Genomic DNA, 21,804 nt, shown 5'->3' with positions numbered 1-21,804 from the left:
TGATCACCATGTCCCCAGAAGTATGATGATCTAAAATTTAAATGCTTAACAAATAGTTTAAAATATCATTATCCTACAGTGGGGTAGGGAGGGAGAGCATGGGAGGAATAGAGGAACTCTAGATAGGGCAGAGGGGTGGGAGGGGAAGGGAGGGGGCAGGAGGTTAGCAAGGATGGTAGAATGTGATGGACATCATTATCCAAAGTACATGTGTGAAGACACACACACAAAGAATTCTGATGCATTCCTCTGTCATATATAAATAAAAAAGTTAATTAAAAAATAAAATATCATTATACAAAACATTACATGAATAAGGAAACTATATTTTCAGATTGTTCTTATTAATAAATAAGTAAGTATGCAGTGTGCAATAATATAAAAGAAAGATGTACCAGTGTGACTTAATAAAATTCAGCACCTATTCATGATTTAAAGAAAAATTCTCAGCAAATAGGAATAAAAAGAAACTTTCCTAACCTGAGAAAAGCTGTGTGATTCAGCAGAAGTAGGGCCAGGAAAGCTGGCCACGAGCCCGGGTGAGCCATGTCCCTGTGCTGATCCGTCTTGCCCTGGAGCTCCTGACTGGACCATTTGGGCAGAAACCAAAGAAATGGACATGTCAGAGAAATGAGATGAAATTCTCCTCATTTGTAGATTAAGATGATTATGTAAAAACCCACAAAGAAGTACTTTTTAATACACAGTAGATTTTTTTAGAAAAATATCTTTAAAGGCCTGGAAGATAAACACAAAATTCCTGACAACTGTGGCTTCTGGTGAAGAAGGCAGGAGAAAGGATAAGGGATGGGTCTTGTGGTGTCATGGAAGGTCCCCACCATTCGGATCTCTATGACAAAATGCTCATTATTTTGTTCGTGTGGTAAAAACATGGTGTTTGTTTTAAGCTTCATTTTCATAAAACGGGGAACTGGTCTCACTTGCATGGACCTAGGTAAAGTGTTGGGAGCAATGAGGGAACCGATACTCTAAGAAGTCAAACAGGTTGAGGGATAAGAAGAGGTCATAAGGGGCAATTTAGGAATGCTTTGGCGATTGAAATATTAAAAGCTTCAGCCAAAAGTAACTTAAATAGGGGTTTATTTTTCTCACATAATAAAAAGTCTTGGCACAGGTCAGCCATTGAGTTATATATTTTAAGTGAATGACTTCTCTAATACGTGAATTAGATCTCAACCTGCTGTTATTTTCTTTTTTAAGTCTTGAGTAGGCAGCCCAGGCTAGTACCCTGTCTCAATGATATCATCACCCACGTAGGCTCCTCTGTCTTCCAAAAATAGCTGTAGCTGCTCCAGGCATTAAGTATGAGTTCTAAGGAAGAAGAAATGGGAAGGGCTGAGGCCAGTTAGTTATTTTACTTTTTTAAAATTTGAGAAGCAAAATCTTTCCCATGGTCCTATCCAGAGGAGTTCTGGTTACTTCCCATTGGCCAGACTGTGTCACATGACACACCTAGCTATAAGGGAGGCTGGGAAACTGAGTACTTGGCTGGACATTTTGTATCCCTGAAACAAAGCTGAGCTCTGTCAGTAAAGAGGATGAGAAGAAGGGTTCTTGGATAGTTAGCTCATATATATATGGCAGACACTCTGAGCTATATTCCCTGTCCACCAGCGTTCTGAAGCAAGGATAGAGCAGAAATGAATGAGTCTTGTGAGAGTTGAGAAGATTTAAAAATTCACACAGCACACAATTGCTAAACTCTTATTTTACTTGGTGCTCAGGATAAAATAAAGACAAGGGAGACACATTACTGTGCATATTGAAGAAGCCAACAACATAAAGTATGTTAAATCCTATGATGGGGGGATGTTGGGTCCTGGGGAACACAGAGAAGTGATGCTAGGAAAGTAATATAAAAGGTTTCCCATAGAAAGAGACCTCAAGAATGAGAAAACAATTACAAAAAAACAGGAGGGGGGATGGGTTGGTAGAGTACTCACCCAGCATGCACGAGGCCCTGGATTTAATCCCCAGCATGTGCATGTACGTGAAAAAAAAGGTGGGATAGGGGAGAATGATCCAGTCAGTAAGAATAGTGTGCATGAAATTTTGGAGGGAAAAGATTATTAAAATGAATAGAGGTAACCAGATTTGCAAACCAAATTTCATATTTGCATTTAAAAGCTCAAAGCTCTAGCTTGGTTATTTGGAATTATCAGTTGAGCATTCCTAATCCACATTTCTGAAATTCAAATGATCCCATATATGAAATTTTTGAGCACCAATAGAATATGATGGTGGAAAATTCCACAGTCACTTCATGCGTGGAGTTCCATGAGATCATAGCTAAAATGCAGGCACACTAAAAAGGTTTTATAAGATTGCTTTCAGTCTGTATGTATGAAGTGTATATGAAACATAAATGAATTTCATATTTAGACTTAGGTCTCATCCTCAAGATATCTCATCATAGATAGACAAATATTCCAAAATCCAAAATCTGAAATACTTCTTGTCTCAAACATTTCAGATAAGGTATACTAACCTGAATTAGTCTGCAGATGGTAATTGAAACTCTATAGAGGGAGATGCGAAGAAGTCCTCACACAGATGACTGACAAACCCCAGCATAGAAAGGGTGGGCTCTGGAAGAGGGTTTTACAAAGAACACTGGGAGAATAGGGGGAAGCCAGAGAGTGTAGAAAATGACTAATCCCAGGGGAAAGATTTTTTAAAAGGAGACGTATTCAACTGGAAGATAAGTAATAGCTAGTGACTGAAATGCATCTGTATTGTTTAAGAATGCCTCTTGCTGCAAGTAACAAACACATAAGTAAGTTAAAAAATGATGACTTAGATAAGTGATTTGTTTTTCTGACATATCTGAAGTGTTGATTCCAGAACTCTTTTAATGATGCAACAGGGTACCCAAAGAATATAGGTCTTTTCTATCTTCTTCATACTGAGCAGTTAACACTTTTTGTTGTTGTTCAAATATGTCACCTAATGACCACATTGTGGCTACTTCACCTCCAGGCATTACACCTATGTTCAAGATGGGAAGGAGGAAGAATAATACCAGCAAACTCTTCTCTTATCCTTTAAGAAAGTATTATTTCTTTCTCAGAGCCCTAAGGACTTCCCTCTCATGTTATTGGCTAGAATTGGGTCTTGGTCTCCCTACTTCCAAGGACCTGCAAGGGGACAGTTTTTACTCTTCCAGCCTCTATAGTGGAAGGCAAAAAAAAGTAAAGTGCTAGAAATGGCCTTTTGGTATCCACACCATATTATCTGCTGTGTGTTCCTTGGATTGGGGGACTATGACATAGCTGGTGGCTACAGTAAATGTCAGTCCAATGAAACTGTAGAAGAGATCAGCTAGACTGCAGTAGAGCAAAGAATAGAAGGAAGGATGGTGACAGCGGTGCTGGGCTTTGGATAGTTGGGAAGAATGTGTAACCAGGTAACTGAAATCACAGAAGAATTGCCGGATACCAGTGAGAGGCCCCCTGAGATTCCGTGGACAGACGTGGAAGCGGAGCCTCTGCCAGCACCGAGGTGACTAGAGACCAGAGGACGCCCAGCAAGAGTGGCAGGAAGCTGGGAGAGGGCGGGGCCTTGAGAGGACAGTGAAGAAAGGCTGGGCCGGCTGGATGAGGCCAGCAGAGCCACGCAGGCGACTGCAGGAGTAGCAAAGCTTGAAAAGGGGGAGTGTGAACGCATCCTGGGGTAATGATGGTGGAAGGCCGGGTTGCAGCCAGAGTCTGACATTTTTAAAGGTGAGGTCTTGGAGAGCAGCCACTCAAGAACTGTCCCTTGTGATGATCAAATGTGTCTGAGTGACTGTACAGGACAGAAGAGAACATCTTGGAGTGGGGAACTGTGAAGCCAGGCCGCCGGCAGGACTGTCGGCGTGGCTGCTCCTCAGTCTGCAGAAGGGAGACTCGGGGTGGAGCTCACCTTGAGTTGCTTCAAGAGCCACTGGAGAAGACTTTGCCTTTCCTCATAAATTCCCATGCAAAGGAATGAACTTCACCTGAAAATGGCAGATGACAGACCCAGTGATTTCTGTTCTCCATGCATCCCTATTTTTTACCAAAACCACTCACATCCCATAATATCCGATCAGGACCATCATCTTATGCTTGATGGCATAAAAATTTCAGCACTCCCAATTTAGGCCATAAAAATTCTAGGTTTAACACATTTTAAATCTATCCATTCCTTCCCCTTTCCCAAATAGAATAAATTCTATGCTGAATACATTCTGAATGTGCAGATGGAGAAGAGCTGCCGGTCCTTGGTCTTCAAAGTAGACAGTAAGCGTGTCCCCTTGAGAAGAAGTTGCTTATATGGGAGGAGGTATTTTTCATTCTAAAAACCTTTTACAGAGGAACGAGGAATTGGTGTGGGGGTGGGTGCTGTTAGAATGAGACATGCTCAGTTATCCACGAGGCTGAAAAGTAGAGTGGAGGACAAGGGCTGGCACACCACAGAGGTGACCAGGAGAAGTGGGGGTATGTGTGGCGATGGCAGATGTCCAGTGGGGTGGGACAATCTGAGAATATGAGTATGGGAAAGAAATTTATTTATTTTAATGTGGTGCTGAGGATCTTTGAACCCAGGGCCTCGCACATGCTAAGTGAGCACTCTACCACTGAGCCACAAACACAGCCCTGATTTTTATTACAAATTCAGCATTATGTTACATTCATCTTTTATATTTTAGCAAGAAATTTTATGAATCTGTAACACTGAAAAGTATCTTTCGGTATACTGATAGACCCTTGATTTCATTTCTTCATAAATTTCTAGTACTTGACTAGAGCTGAATTTCTGATTCATTAAGGGTATTTTAGGGATTATAACAGTGATGAGCTACATGTCCTATAGTCAATCATAGATAATTGGTAAAAATAAGAATATTTACTGTTTACTGAGTCCTGAATTAAACATTCTGCAATATACTTTTTCTTGTGCAATAGCTTCTACTTTATGGCTAAGGAATTTGAGGTACAGAGGGGCCATGAAGTCACTCATCCAAGGTCATCAGTCAGTGAGCTGCTGAGCCAAGGTCTGCGGCGAGGCCATGCAACTCCACAGCTCACATCCTGTGTCCTTAACCGTGATGTGCTGCCGGCTCTTTCCCCAGTTCCTGCACTGTGTGTTATACCCTGGTAGAGGCTCTGGATTATGAGACTTATTCCAATTAATAATGTAGCACTAAGCTTCTTGGGGATCTTCTAGAACACCTTGGTAGGAGATTATAATGCTAAACTAAAGCAGTAGGGCCTATTTGGTTTTTAGTTTTCAAAAGACAGCAAGTGTAATTCCTATCCCTAAAGAAACATTTTTTAGAACACATCTCCTATCTGATATTGAATAGACTACAAATCTATTCATATGCAAACACAGCTTCTACCTATGGTATACATAATGGAATTGCTTGATTACTCTAAATACACTCTTGGTATGCATCTCTAATGGTATCCACACTGGGATGGAAGAGGGAAAGAAAAGGACAAAATCCAGGAAAGGCTTGGTTCAGCCTCCAGTACTAAAGGAAGCAAGCAAACTACTTCTAAAGCCTTCTCGCTCTGAGTCTTCACTGCTTAAGCCATTTAACTTTATGGTCCTCTTTTCTAAAGCTAGGTAATGATATGAAAGTTGTTTGATCAAATTATTGACTAATTTGCTACCAAAACTGTGATTCTTCCCCTGTCCCTCTCTGGGGTACAGTATTGCTTATTCTTTTCTTTTCTTTTTCTTTCTTTTTTTTTTTTTGGTACTAGGCAGTAAACTCAGGGGTGCTTTACCACCGAGCCACATCTCCAGCCCTTTTTATTTTTTATTTTGAGATAGGGTCTCACAGAGTTGCCTAGGGCCTTGCTATATTGCTGATGCTATCTTTGAACTTGTGATCTTCCTGCCTTAGCCTCTCGAGTTACTGGAATTATAGGAGTGCACCACTCACCTGCTTATATTCATCTTTTAAGTTCCAAAAAAGAAAGGAAATATGGAAGAGGCTCTTTGAGCAAAGCATAACTAAACTGATTAGGAAAATGTTAAGGACTCACCCAGAAAGGAAGATTAATGGTAATGCATCTTTGTGCTAAAGCAGAATGTCAGACCAGACAGGCAAGAGCCTTTACCAACAGCCTTGAGAGGCCGGAGGAGCTGATTTCCGTTAAGAAACTAAACAAAAAAGAGAAGTATCAGCTCACCCAAATTTGTACCTTGTCTTCCTCCACCCTGTATGTTAAACGTTTCCTTTATTTATTTCAGGATGAAGAGAAAGTTCTATTCTTGGGACGAATGTATGAACTTGAGAGAAGTGAAGGTAAATCTTAGAGATGGAAAGCATTTGAAGCCCTAACTCCTGGGGTGGGCCTGGGGACAGTGGCTGGGCGAGCAGTCTATTCTCTGTGGGAAGCATTCCAAAGACAATTGTGTCTGCTTTTCCTTTACCTTCTTGGAGACATTTCTCATTTCTTCTTGCTCTGATGTTAGTGGAGAACAAAAAATAACTGTCTTCATATTTGAAAGTTCTCTCACTTTTAAAAGAGCATTTTAAATTCATATTATCAAAAGAAAGACAACTTTCCAAACTATAACATACTATTTCCTTATATTTTTTCTGTATAACTTGGCACAATTTTTGGAGACTTTTACATGGAGTTTCACATGGCTAAATCAGGAAAAAAAGTTAGACCTGTTAAATAGACTTGAGAAAATGTGACAGATTGAAAATGTTTGGTGGACATTATTGACTTGGTTTATTTTGCATTCATTATTTAAAACATTTGCTACTTGCTTTAAGCAGATATTCTAAGATTCTTTTTAGATTATGGAGATATTAAAATACAGTTCACTAATTTAAATGAAATGGAAAATTATTTAAGGTAGTTAACATACCTAGCATTGATAAGATTTTTCCAACTTCTATAAATTTGCTTTAAGAATTTAAATGCTTTGTTGTTTTGCAGTCTCTGAAGAAACTTAATCATGCCAATGTGATTAAACTGAAAGAAGTTATCAGAGAAAATGACCATCTTTATTTTATATTTGAATATATGAAAGAAAACCTCTATCAATTAATGAAAGACAGGTATGTCTTAATCTTATACAAACTGTATTTTGGATATTATTTCTTCCATGAATTTCTTGGATCTTTTCAATATGTCATACATTATGATATATAGATTTATCACTCCAGGAGGTGGATTTAAATACTGGAGTTATTATTTTTTAAATATTTTTTTAGTTGTAGTTGGACACAATACCTTTACTTTATTTGTTTATTTTTATGTGGTGCTGAGGATCTAACCCAGCGCCTCACAAGGGCTAGGTGAGCACTCTACTGCTGAGCCACAACCCCAGCCCCATTAGTCATTATTTTTATTGAATGGTAGCTCTTTATACTGAAGGACCAGCTGGGACATAGCCACTTTCTACAGAAGTCAAGGTAAATATTTTTATGTAAAAATATTTATATATAAATAATTATTATATATTTATATAAATAACATAATAATAAATAATATTAAATAATATATAATGTATGAGATTTGTGTATTTTTTATGTTTATATATTATATAAATAATATTAAAATATTTATATATAAATAAATATATGTGCTTCTTTCAAAAAATATATATATGCTTTTTTTAAAAAAAATCTACCCATACTATAATATTCAGTAATAAATCTGGCCTTAGGCAAAAGTAAGGAAATTATCTTTATTGTCCTCTCAAGCATCTTATCAAAGCATCTAATCTTAGGGCTGGGAACCTAGCTCAGGGGTACAGTGCTTCCCAGCATGCCCCATGCCCGATACTGCTCTGCCAAAAAGAATGGAGAAAGGACTGAAGTAGCTCTCAAGAAAGGACCTAATAAAATCACTGGTGAGAATGTCTAAGTGAGTGATAATTACCAATCCCAAGGAAATTCTCATTTTAATTGTTACACCTGTAGACAGAATCTCTAAAGGTCAAAATATTAATTGTTGGTCACTTCAGTTGGTGGCCTGGCAGAGATTCATATTTTGCAGCCTTAATTTAGTCCTTATTAAAATCTTACTATAGACATTATGTGAACACAATTAAAATCGCATTGTTAATACTGTAGCCATTAGTCACATGTAGCTAATGAATTCTTGAAATACCTAAGTTGAAAATTCTTGAAATACCTAAGTTGAACTGTGGTATTAACATACAATAAATTACACACCAAGTTTGGAGAACTTGGTACAAAAAAAAGAAATTTATTAATCATTTTACATTGATTACATATTGAAATAAATTAATATGTATAATTTTTTGTATTTATGTATCAGTTAAAAATAAGTTAAAAATAAAAATTTTTAGAGAAATTTCAAAGTTAATCTGCTTCATTTGCTTTTTTAAAAACGTGGCTACTAGAAAACCAAGTATATTAGTGACTTACATTTGTAACTATTAGTGTATTTCTATTGGACTTCAGAAATACAGTAATAGTTACTAATATGCAATATAAAACTGAAATATGCATGCCCCTTAAAACTCTTAGAGCCTACATAATACAGATTTCTTAGACCATTGGTTTATCTGATAGTGATTCAATTTTCCAATTTACTTTGTTCCTCTTGGGACAGTTTAGAATTTATCTATTGAAGCTAAACTATGAAGCCAATCTAGGTGCCCTATAACAGATGAATAGATAAAGACATTGTGATATATATATATATATATATATATATATATATATATATATATCCATCAACCATAAAGATGAATGACTTTATAACATTTGCCAGTAAATAGATGGATCTGGAGACTATTATGCTAAGTGAAATAAGCCAATCCCCAAATCCAAAGGTGGACTGTTTCCACTGATATGCTGAAGCTAAACCACAGTGTAGTGTGGGAGTGGGGGCAGAGGGGAAGAAGAGAAATTCAGTAGATTAGACAAAGGGGAGTGAAGGGAAGGAGGGAGAATAGGAATAAGAAAGACAGTAGAGTGAATCTGACATAATATTCCTATTTTCATATATGAAAATACCTAAGTGAATCCCACTATTGTGTACCCCCACAAGAATGGAGTTCTAATTAGAATAAGAAATATTCCATGCTTGTATAATATTATCTACTATCATGTATAACTAAAAGGAACCAATAAAAAAAAGAATTTAACTATTGAATGTATATGAAATACATTCACTGTTGGATTTGCGTTTTTATGAAATATCAGAACACACTTTAAATTTATGATCTTTAACACTATGAATCTATAAATTACACCATTAGCCAGTATCTTAAGGCCAAGAAAGGCTAACAGAGTTTCATGACTGTATATTCATTTCTTCCAGAAACAAATTGTTCCCTGAGTCAGTCATCAGAAATATTATGTATCAGATATTGCAAGGGCTGGCGTTTATCCATAAACATGGTAGGTGTCTTTTCAGTCTGATCTCCCTGTCTCTGTATTGTCAAGGTCACACACAAGAATTGTATGCCAACTGTTCAGTAATGGGGTACGTGCCTATCTATACGCACAGACTTTATAATATCATAATCCTGTATGGAGTATCTGTATTCTATAACTTGCTCATCAGCCTGTTGTCTTAGTCATCATAATAAATTCATCCTGCAACCTGTGCCCCCTGATTGTAACAGAAACTTTAACAGTGAGAAGATCTTTTGGGAAAGACTGGGATTCTTTGTTCTAGAGTCAGCAGTCACTAACTTTTATTTATTTATTTATTTTTTATTAGTTGTTCAAAACATTACAAAGTTCTTGACATATCATATTTCATACATTTGATTCAAGTGGGTTATGAACTCCTATTTTTACCCCGTATACAGATTGCAGAATCACATCGGTTACACATCCACGTTTTTACATACTGCCATACTAGTGTCTGTTGTATTCTGCTGTCTTTCCTATCCTCTACTAGTCACTAACTTTTAAGTAGCATATAGCCCCTGTAGTGTGATATTTCATGATTATTGTTAGGATTTACATTATTCTCTGAGTGAAATTAAAGCAGGTGCTTGTTCCTGTTTTCTATGAATTGCTTATTTATGTAATTTTAATTTATGTAGGGTTTTTTGCATATCTATCAAACCAGAATAATCATTAGTTCAAAAATCTAACATGTTTATTTTTAAAGAACATTTGTTTAGAAACACTAGATATTTAGGCATTAAGTTGGAAAAGTGTATATCATATCATTGCTGCAGCCAGACACAGCCATCCCAGTCTCCGTTCATGTCTTGTCTGATAATAATATAGTATAATTCATTGGTAAAGGTCAGTTATTTCTTAAGTACATAGAAATACAGGATGACATGCTATTTTAATTGTTCATGAGTTGCTAATTTTCAGTACATTTTAAACTCTGCTCAATTAACTCTTGATATGCCTGACTTTATTTATGCATTATTAACTATAACCTAACATAAAGGATTTAAGGAGACAGCTTAGGATTTAAAAATTGTGGCTGAATAATCAGAGTTGACTAATATAGTTGACTACACAGTGATTTGAGAAATAAAGTTCTAAGGATAATAGACATTTTTATAAAAGCCAATTTTTTTTTGCTATAGTGAAGCAACTCAGATGTAATACTTTGTGATAAAAGAGATACTTTAATAGTACCTGTTTAAGAACAAGACCAATAATTTGTTAAAACAGGACAATATTGCCAGTAGATTAGAATGCATGGAGGAAAATCTCAGTTATATAAATATGTAATTGGTTAGTTTGCTGATTTCATGGATTAATGTCACTGGCTTTGAAGTGATTAAAAATGTTTAGGCTTTAAAATCCTAGCCCCAAAGCTGCACAAAATCCTCTCATAAAAATCACCTACAGTTCTTCCAACTGGCGAGGCCTCGGAGTCCGAGCCATTGGTATCCAACAGTAAACCTGAGGTGGCTCTTAGGAAAGGACTCCCTGCGACTCCGACCTACTAGGAGGGCTTTCGTGTTCTTTGGGTTTCCTGCTTCATTTTCTTTAGACTGCCCATCATCCTGGGTAACTAACCATCTATCTATATTTCTTTTCTTCTTTTTTTTTTTTGTACCAGGGATTGAACTTGGGGTACCAGACCACTGAGCCACATCCCCAGCCCTATTTTGTGTTTTATTTAGAGACGGGATCTCACTGAGTTGCTTAGTGCCTCACTGTTGTTGAGGCTGGCTTTGAACTCATGATCCTCCTGCCTCAGCCTCCTGTGCCACTGGGGTTACAGGAGTGCACCACTGCACTGGGCTGTCTTATGTATTGACTTGGTAATAAAAACACTGGGCTTCTCATTACTGAAGCTGCTGGGGCGAATTGAGCTAAAATAATTTTAAATGAAGAAATAAGTTAAAATACGTGTTTTGTCCATGGCTTTTTGAAATTAGTGATTATTCTCACGGTATTTTGTGTTACACTGCACTGTGTCACAGGACTCAAGGCTGATGAGGAGGTGACCCCAGGTGTTAATTAGGCTCCTCCCTCTGGGCCTTGACTCCTCATCTCTTACCCAGTAGTGACAGCAATAGCTTTCATTAAGGTTGTCCCATTAGTGGAGACAGTGCAGATCCTGCCAGATCACTTTGAAAGCAGCATCCCTGCATCTCATCATTTTAATCAATAAATGTGGTCGTTTTTCCAGCACCATGTTTAATTATAGTAGAGAGATTCCGTTGTGTTTTGTTTGTGAATCAAATAAAACTGTTTGAACATAAGGATTTATTACGTTTTTCTTCTCTATTTTGCCAAGGCTTTTTCCATAGGGACATGAAACCAGAAAACTTGCTTTGCATGGGCCCAGAACTTGTGAAAATTGCTGATTTTGGACTTGCAAGAGAATTGAGGTCACAGCCACCATATACTGATTATGTATCTACCAGATGGTACGTAGTTCTGTACAACTCTCCTGAGGCTCAAGTTTATATTGAAGTTTTCCTGTGATTAATTGTTATCTATCTTTCTGGAGGCTCCATATTGGGTATTTAAAACATAGAAAATATAGAAATGAATTTTGTATTGTTTAGAAAGAGGGAAGCAGTGGTTCATATATTCTGATCAGTAAAATCAGAGAAAGAAAAAGGATTTCATCCTAGGTACTCAGGAGGATGAGGCAGGAGGATTGCAAGTTGGAGGCCAGGCTGGATAACTTAGCAAGATCTTGTCTCAAAGTAGATTTATAAAGCTAGGTTAGGTTAGATATAGTTCAGTGTAGAGTACTTGCCTATCATGGGCCAAACTCTGGGTTCAGTCCTCAGAACCGCTACAAAAGAAAGAAAAGGAATCTTATTTGTTCATTCAGCAAATATTATTGAATACCTACTATGTGCCAAATATTATGTTAAGCACTGGGAACACAGACATGAACAAAACAGAAAAGAAAAATGTCTGCTTCATACTGCTCACACTACAGCTTCTTTTTAGAAACAAGCTAAAAATATCATGAGTCCCAACAGGAAGACCCACCTGTTTACCAAAAGACCTGTAATAGCAAACTGCCTGCATATCCATCCACAGTAGTAAAGTGTATCACCCAATGGGGCAGAGGTGAGGGGGCAGAAGTGTCGGGATGAGTGCGTGACAGGTCCTCTGAGAGGTTGATAACACGCCTCTTGACCTTGGTGCTTGGTCCCTGGGTGTGTTCGATTTGTGGAAATTCATCAAGCTGTCCTCTCATAATAAGTGCATTTTCCTGTATGTATATTATATTTCAATAAAAATAAGAATGAATATATATGTGCACATATATATATGTATAAGTGATATATATATAATAGTGATATACATGATTATGGAGAGGTAAAATATGAAGAGGCCACAGGGAGTTGGGGGGAGATGGGGGGAGAGGGGGAGTATTGCTAATTTAATGGAGGGTCTCACTGAGAATAGGCCTGGAGGAAGTGCTGGGGCAAGTGGGAGCTTTCAGACTGAACCCATGCTGTGACAGTAAAGGCTCTGGGACGGAAATGTGCCCCTAGTAAGTTCTGTAAAGAACAGGATGAGTGGGGAGCACAGCAGTAGGAAATGAGGGCAGAGAGTTTGCAGGGCGGCCAGATCACGCAGGGCCTGGTAGGTCACTGTCGGGACCAGCTTTTGAATCTGAGCCAGTGGGGCTGCTCCAGGAAGGTTGTGTGAAGTGATGCCAGGACCTACCAGCTTTACAGGCATCACCCCGGCCGCCATGTTGAAGCATGTTTTAGGGGATCAAGGGCAGAAGCAGGGAGACAGATAATTTGGGCAGGGAAAGATGGTGACCTGAACCTGCTGGCTGTGTGGATGGTGAGAATTGTGGGATTCTGGGTGCATTTCCCCATGAAGCAGGGTGTGCGGGATAAAAGGAAGGAATCAAACCCTCCAAGGTTTTTGTCCAGATTATCTGGGAGGATGAAGTCACCACTCATTGAACTGTGGAATGCTGCGGAGGCCTTGGCAGGAAAAGCACAGTCCTGTTTGGGGTTGAGTGAGGTGACAGCCAGTGGACGCCAAAGCGATGGTTAGATGTGTGATCCAGAGCTCAAGGGCAAAGCTGGGCTGGAGACATCAGTTCAGAAGACCCCAGGATTTCAACTCTCAGGATTGGCTGAGATCAACAAAGGAACAGTATAGTTAGAGGAGAGGTCTGAGGATGAGCCTGGATAGAGTGACTGTGTGTCTCTTTTGCCCAGGACAGTCCCAGCTGGTGCCATTATCAACACACTTCCTGTTCCCGATGGGCTCTTTTCCATAAACTCAGAGACATGTGAAGAGTGAGCCAAGTTTGCATCTTGACACATGGCAGAATACGAAAGATGGCCAGTTATTTCCCATCTTTCTTTATGCCTTTCTGAAGAGTGTGACAAATGTGTTAGCCAGGAGTGGTCCTCAGCTACCTCTTCCATGGTGGGTGGCAACAAAAGTATTTGACACTGCTCCCTCTGCCGGCCAGCCACTTGTGCCACGGCCTAAGCCATAGCTTTGAGGTGCCAATTGGTGGCATCGTGGATGCACAGGAAGTGTAGGAGGTCATCACTCCTCTGTAAACTACCTGTAGGGCATATCAGAAGTGCTTTGAGGGGTCTCTTTGGGGCAGCAGCACGAGAGCAGGGTCCAAACTTCAGCAGCGGGAGTCATAGCCGGACAAGCATTTAGAAAGTTTCTTCCACTTTTTAACGGAGTATTGGTTGAAAGTACAGCCGAAACTGTAACCAAAGGAGGCATTATGCTTCCAGAAAAATCTCAAGGAAAAGTATTGCAAGCAACGGTAGTAGCTGTGGGTCAGGCTGTAAAGGAAAGGGTGGGAGATTCAGCCACTTAGCGTGAAGGTTGGAGATGAAGGTCTTCTCCCAGAGTATGGAGGCACCACAGTGTTCTAGATGAAAGGATCATTTCTTATTTAGACATGGTGACGTTCTTGGAAAGCATGGAGACTGAAACAAATCACTGTTGAAATGGCATCCTGTGAAGCTGTCCATTCCACTGAAGTTCTGAAATCTTTCATCATGTAAAGAATTTCCACGTCTCTTTTGTAATAAACTGACGATTATGTAATAACATCCACTGTCTCAAAACTTTAGCTTCCCTGTACTTGTGTAAACATCTCCAAATAAAATATGTAATGAAAAATAAGTGGGGGCTGGGATTGTGGCTCAGTGGCAGAGTACTTGCCTAGCACATGGGAGGCCCTGGGTTCGATCCTCAGCACCACATAAAAATAAATAAATAAAATAACAATATTGTGTCCGACTACAACTAAAAATAAAATAAATAAATATTTTTTTAAAAAAAGAAAAAAAAGTGGTTTGAAGCCCACAGGGTGGTGCACACCTGTACCCCCAGTGACTCAGGAAGCTGAGGCAGGAGGATCACAAGTTCAAGGCCAGCTTGGGCATTTTAGCAAGATCCTGTCTCAAAAAAGATAAAAGGGTTAGGGATATAGCTCAATGGTAGAGCACTATTTAATTCAATCCTCAAACCACACACACACACACACAGACGCAAAAAAAATTGAATATTCTTTCTACGGTGATTATTACAAAGTATAAATCTACAATTATTTTCTTGTTCGTTGTTCTAGTTTGAATTGTGTCTCCCTAAAAGATAATTGAAGTCCTAATCCTGGTACATGTGCATGTAATCTCTTTCTAAACTGGGTCAAGCTGAGGTCTTGCTGGGGTCAGGTGGGCCTTAATCCAGTCTTACTGGTGTCCTCATAAGAAGACACACAGAGACAGCCATGCACAGGGGGAGGAGAAGGGAAGGCTCCCAGGAAAGCAGTCGGGTGCAGAGGTCCAGTGGTACGTCCTGAGCCAAGGATGGCCCAGAGCAACACCAGGAGCTGGGGGAAGGGTTTCCTGGAACAGATCTGCCCCTATAGACCATGGCCCTACCAAGCCTCCAGACACAGGGGGTAAATTCCTGTTTTTTTCCTGGGTTGTGGTACTTTGTTCAAACTACCCTGAGGTGAGGAATACATTTGGTGATGCTTTCTTAAGAAATCGTTTTGCACTGAAATCTTTTATCATCAGTAATTTTCCAAAAGAAAACTGCATATTTAGTTTTTCTTTGAGGAAAAACTCAAAGCCTTGTTAAAAAAAGTATTTTTTTGTTTCTTAAAAGAGAAGTTGCTGATGAATTTACACAAAAAATTAAGTGACATTTGCCATCCACAGGGGACATAGTCACTGAGCTAGAGTAAAGCAACTCTCCCCAGGCAGTGTTAGCATCTGTTTGAAAAGTTAGCAGCATTTTAGAAGACTGGTAAGGACAGCGTTAGCACGTGCAGCTTCGGATGAGTTCACATTATTCTAGGACGCAATGCTGAGTTAATTTCTCTCCACTTTGAGTCCATCTTGTGCAAGTAGAAAGGTGAAGTGATTGGCTGTGCGTGTACACGTGCCTTATTGGAGGAAGGATGTCATAGTTAAATGATGCCATTTTAAAACAAGTGGAAATGCTTCAAAGGAAAAACTCAGTTACTTGATTTCTAGCAACGACTTCTAAGTTTTCCTTATGATTCATAGAATCAAAATGAAACTTTTAATAGGCTCATTCTGTGAAAGGGGAAAAATCTGACATTACTGTGAATGCTACCTTAATTTCAACTTAAAAAATCTTCATTGAAAATGAAAGTATTGTTTTTACATTGATAATACAAATACACATTTCCACAAGCCTAACTTCCTAAGAACAATGTTCTTACCAAATGAAGATGGAACCGAGGAAGCGGCAAGGATTGCTTATGATGTGGGTCTGATTTGGAACTGCATCCACACAAGCTGCCAGTCAACATATAAACCATCCCCAGAATTTACCAATCATCCGCACACATGCTGAGGGAGAATGACTGAACTACAAAGTCTTGAGGATACTGAAGTTCACTAAGAAGAACTGGAGCATGGCAGCATGTGCTTTCTCTCCTTGCTGTCTGCCATTGACTTTGAAGAATTACTGTGTAACCCAATTTAGGTGATTTGACAATGGCACCTTAGCTTCTTTGTAAACAAGTCCTTTAAATTTTGGTTACTTTGTGTTTCAAATCACTTGGAAATTTTTAATCAGAATTTTCAATAAACAGAGGACCAAAAATCCAAGCTTATAGCAACTTGCAGTCACTGAAAACAAAGTCTGAAGACAGGAAGTCAATATTTATCTACAAAAGCAAGGGCGGAATTGAAGAAATGATAAAAGTTCAAATAATGTAGTAGCTGTATTTTGTTAAATGTGTAATTACATTTGGAAAATCTCTTGAGGGAATTTGAAATGAGATCCTATTTTTAATTGGATAAATTTAGATTCTATATTGACATGGAATGGAAGTGAGAATACTTAAGTGTTTCTGTGTCTAAGTTTGGCAAAACATAAATCATTTTTGTCTCACAAAAAATATTTGTCAAAAAATAATAACAGGTGTTGATATGAATGTACAAAATTAGCAAAATCCTAATAAACTGCTGCTGGGATATAAAATGATAGAGAGGCTTTGGAAAAGGCCACAGTTCCTCAGTAGTTAAATATGGGCACGATGTGGTCTAGAAATTCCACACCTAGCTGTACACCCAGGAGAAAAGGTGTCCACGCAAAAGCTTGTGCATGGATGTTCATGGCAGCATTATCCATTACAGCCAAAAACAGAAATAACCCAAACATCCTTCCACTGATGGATGGGTCAATAAATGTGGCAAATTGATAGAATATTTTTCAGCAATAAAAAGATAGGGCTGGGCCAGGGTTGTAGCTCAACGGCAGAGCACTTGCCTTGTACGTGTAAGGCACTGAGTTCAATCCTCAGCACCACATAAAAATAAATAAAATAATGAAGGTATTGTGTCCGTCTACAACTAAAGATATTTTAAAAAATGAAGGGCTGATACATGCTACAATATGGACAGACCCTGAAAATGTTAAGCTTAATGAAAGGAGCTAGTTACAATCATGTAGGACTCTGTTGTTAGGAAATTAGTACACAGTAGGCAAGTGGAGACAGAAATTTGATTAGTGGCTGCTTAGGGCTGGGTACAGGATATCAAGGGAGAGGTGGATAAGAAAGAGAAAATGTCTTAAAATTGATCGTGAATATACTAAAAGCTATTGAACTGCATAGCTTAAAGGGTGACTTGTATATTATATGAATCATCTCTCAGGAAAGCTGTTAAAAATATTTGTCAAAGAACTCTAGGTGAAAACAAAAAGACTGCTACAAAACATTTATATTGCAATATTTTCATGTTTCAATGTGGAGAAAAAAAGTTAGAATTGAAAATATTGTCCAGTTAGCAGACTTTGTGCTGGGCTTACCAGGTACCTTTGGTCTTATACATATTTTCCTCAATTAAAAATATTATTATTAGGCTGAGGTTGTGGCTCAGCAGTAGAATGTTCACTTAGCATGTGTAAAGCACTAGATTCGATCCTCAGCACTACATAAAAATAAATAAAATAAAGGTATTGTGTCCACCTACAACTAAAAAATTTTTTTAAAAAATATTATTGTCTACAGAGAAGATTGGATTGATGGTATGAGCACGTTTTAAATTTTATTCTAATTTGTTATCTATGACAGCAGAATTCAATTCAGTTGGTAGTACACAAATGGAGCACAGTTTTTCATGTCTCTGGGTTGTACACAAAGTAGAGTCACACCATTCGTGTTTTCATACATGTACTTTGGTAATGGTATTCATCTCCTTCCACTGCCTTTCCTACCACCATGCCCCCTCCCTTCCCCTCCCTCCCCTTTGCCTTATCTAAAGTTCCTGCATTCCTCCCACGCTGCCCCCCCATCCCCACTATGAATCAGCATCCTTCGATCAGAGAAAACATTCAGCATTGGGGTTTTTTGGGATTGGCTAACTTCACTTAGCATTATATTCTCCAACTCCATCCATTTACCTGCAAATGTCATAACTCTATTCTCTTTTAATGCTGAGTAATATTCCCTTGTGTATATATACCACAGTTTCTTTATCCGTTCTCTACTGAAGGGCATCTAGGTTGGTTCCACAGTTTAGCTATTGTGAATTGTGCTGCTATAAACATTAATGTATGCTGTTTTTAAGTCCTTTGGGTCTAAACTGAGGAGTGGGACAGCTGGGTCAAATGGTGGTTCCATTTCCAGTTTGGTATGAGCACTTTAAAACTGATAAAAAGAAAGAAAAAAATGTACTACTCAGGGATAATCTTTGTCAACCTTTCATTTCCTACCCTTAATGTGAATATATGCTGGACATGATGCTTGGGGTATTGTTTTTTTCTTAAAATATCAGAGAGTACTTATTTCCCTGTTATTCATTTGAGTTCCTATCTCAGGCTTCATGGGCATTTCATAGGTTCCTGTAGAGCCCCATTCCTTGTGAATGTGTCATGTCCAGCCCATCCCAACACACATGCACATGCCTGGCACACGGGAGAAAATAAGTATCCCTTGACTGAAACTAATGACTAGAGTTCTGTTCTACTGCCCGTCCACCTGTGAGGTCGTGCTCCAAACAGTCTTTTTGGTGTTTGTCTTGTTTTTCAAGGTACCGTGCTCCTGAAGTCTTACTAAGATCTTCAGTGTACAGTTCCCCCATTGACGTGTGGGCTGTGGGAAGCATCATGGCCGAACTCTATACCCTAAGACCTCTGTTCCCCGGGACAAGTGAAATTGATGAAATCTTCAAAATCTGCCAAGTTTTAGGGACTCCCAAGAAAGTAAGTAAAGTAACTCTTATTTGATCTAACTTTACATTATTTCCAACTTGCTACTTTGCTTTGAATTTTATAACTTTTTGATTATCACTTTTGGCTAGGTACCTGACTTTTTTCATTTTCAAATAGTTTTATACTTCAGTGATTTTATCACAATCCTATCATTTTTAAAATGGAGTAGGATGAGGATCACCAGAAGCCAGAATCCCACCAGACGGAGTAAGAGGTTGCTGCCTTTCTTTACACTCAGAAAAATGAGAAATTATATCACATCTGATTCAAATGTATGATATGTCAAGGTCATAGTACTGTCATGTGTAACTAATTAAAACAAATAAAAAATTTAAAAAAAGAAATTTCCATAATGGTTCTATTTAAGATTCTTGGTTTTGTTTGCAAAACTTTGCTTTTAAGAAAGTTTCTGAAAACTCAGAAGCAGACAACACCATAATACTTACTAAATGGAAGTAACCTCATTCAAACTAGCCCATCTCAAATAAAAAAGGAAGTCAATCATAATCACTGTAATGTTCCTTTCTCCTTCCTTTTATACATGGTAATTGAGATATTGCTTCTTATAAAATAAAAAATTCATATTAAAAAAAAAAAGAACCAAGGGACAGTTCTCTTTAGAGTGTACCTTGGGGTTGGTGACTGGCTGAGACTCCTCCTTGCTCTGTGAAGGTCCCCGGGCATCAACCAACATCCCTGGGGCCCTGGACTTACTTCCTTTTAACCCTTTCTCGTTTCCATTTACATACCCTGGCCAGGGGTAGTTGGCACTTTTTAATTAATATTGCATTTCAGGTGAACCTTACTTTCTGGGATGTACTTAGTAGTGTCGTAATTATGTTTGATTACACCCTAAATAAATCAGTATGTGCCTTGAAGTTAATATTAGAGAGGTAAATGTACATATTTAAGCTCTAACAAAGTTATTATTTTCCAGCTATGTAATTCTTCACATTAGACACAATATATAATATATACTGAGGATCTCTATAGGATCAAGTGTTTGTGAAGTATTGTCCTATGTGTTCAAAGTCACCAATGTCATCATCAAGATCCAAAACCAGACAAGAGTGTAACATTGTGAAACGTGGAGCTTTCTCATTTTTTCCCTCTCAATTCATTGTTCTTTTTTTCTATGTGGTTGGTAGAACCTAATCAGAAATAAAGGCTGATATTTTATTTCACATTCTTTTATATGAATCAGTATTCAAATTTTCATACCTGAATTACTTTTGTGTCTTTAAATTGATTACTAAAACAATTTTCTTTTTGCTTCCCACCCCCACATATATATTCTTTCAACAGAGTGACTGGCCAGAAGGATACCAGCTTGCATCCTCTATGAATTTCCGCTTTCCTCAGTGTGTTCCTATAAACTTAAAAACCCTTATTCCCAATGCCAGTAATGAAGCCATTCAGCTAATGACGGAAATGTTGAATTGGGATCCAAAGAAACGACCAACAGCAAGCCAGGTGAGGCAAATCTCTCTGTTACATGTCAGGGATGTTTTCACCTGCATAGACACGCTTAACCAGGGCTTACCAAGAGAATGCATCCCTGGGGCATCCAGTTAGTATAGTCGATCAGCTTCTCGACAGGGAAGATCCTTGGGAGAATTGCAAAGATAGCCACGAAGGTGATTTTGTTTGGGGATTCAAATGAGGAAGCTTCTAGGAGGTTGAGTCTGAAAGGGATCGATCTCTAAAGACAATTCAGGCATGCAACAGAGAAGTTTGGAAGACCTTGTCATGGGTAGCAAAAAAGGCATCTCTTCAATCATTTGTCATTTTAGACTTTTCTACTCTCTCCTTTGGTTGAGGCTTGGGATTCTTGTTCTCTTCACACTCTGGTAATCATTTCTCCAGAGAATGGAGTCACAGTGTTCAGCCTCCAGCTACCACAAGAGGGCAGCACTGGGGCACACCCTTGTTCCTCTGTGACTGTTGCAAGTCTCAGGGTCTTTACAAGTTTTTATTTGCAAATAAGTTAAAAATAGATGAGTTTCATTATGTTCTAATGATTAAACATAAATCATATGTGAAAATTACCTAAGAATTGCTTTTCTCTTTTAAACTTTAAAATAAACTAAGAATATGTTTTCTGAAGGCCATCTGGAAGAACAAATGGGAAAGAAAGTCAAGGCACGATTGAACAAGAATAAGCAAGTAGAGAGCATGTAGGTGGTCAGCCTGCCCTGCAGTCATTAAAAATGGTCCTTGAAGTGATCATAATGACAGTAGTGAAAGTACTGCATAAGAATTGACAAATAACTCCCATGTTGCAAAATGTTTAAGTCAGGATAAGATAAACACAGTGTCACAAATGGCAGGGAGAGGGTGGGACTGTTCAGTGAATGACAGTTCACTGGAACAGTTTGCTAACGCTTCAGGAAAAGTGAATTTAGGTTCTTATCTCTCACCATACTTCACAAATAAATCACTGTGTGTGTGTGTGTGTGTTTTAACTAAGTCATTAAAAACTAAAAGAAAGGATATGCATTTGATCTCAAGGTAAGAAGAGCATGGGTATTAAAGTAATAGGAGAAATCACAAAGGGGAACACACATAAGATTTGATTACTTAAGAATTAAAATCTGGAGGACTTAGCCAGGGTGGTGCCCACCTGTTATCCCAGTGACTCAGGAGGCTGATCACAAGTTCGG

General features: G+C 38.4%; 1 protein-coding gene across 11 annotated transcripts in view; it reads left to right on the top strand.

Moving 5' to 3' along the window:
* The window catches only part of Mak (male germ cell associated kinase), a 54,885-nt gene that overhangs the window by 10,064 nt on the left and 23,017 nt on the right, over positions 1 to 21,804 (top strand). For 10 of the 11 annotated variants that reach the window (XR_013425419.1, XM_078020523.1, XM_078020530.1 and 7 more), the window contains exons 3-8: positions 6,250 to 6,304; positions 6,951 to 7,072; positions 9,312 to 9,391; positions 11,718 to 11,850; positions 18,961 to 19,132; positions 20,447 to 20,614. Coding sequence is in view for 10 of the 11 variants with exons in the window: in XM_078020523.1 (XP_077876649.1) it covers positions 6,250 to 6,304; positions 6,951 to 7,072; positions 9,312 to 9,391; positions 11,718 to 11,850; positions 18,961 to 19,132; positions 20,447 to 20,614 (730 nt within the window). In the remaining variant the exon portion in view is untranslated. Of the gene's footprint in view, positions 1 to 6,249; positions 6,305 to 6,950; positions 7,073 to 7,849; positions 7,870 to 9,311; positions 9,392 to 11,717; positions 11,851 to 18,960; positions 19,133 to 20,446; positions 20,615 to 21,804 lie in introns of those variants that run through there. The other variant, XM_078020531.1, reaches the window with a different exon arrangement.

Source organism: Ictidomys tridecemlineatus, chromosome 8 (assembly GCF_052094955.1).
Source record: "Ictidomys tridecemlineatus isolate mIctTri1 chromosome 8, mIctTri1.hap1, whole genome shotgun sequence".
In the NCBI taxonomy this organism is placed as follows: Eukaryota; Metazoa; Chordata; class Mammalia; order Rodentia; family Sciuridae; genus Ictidomys; species Ictidomys tridecemlineatus.
This window is presented reverse-complemented; position numbering and strand designations above follow the sequence as displayed.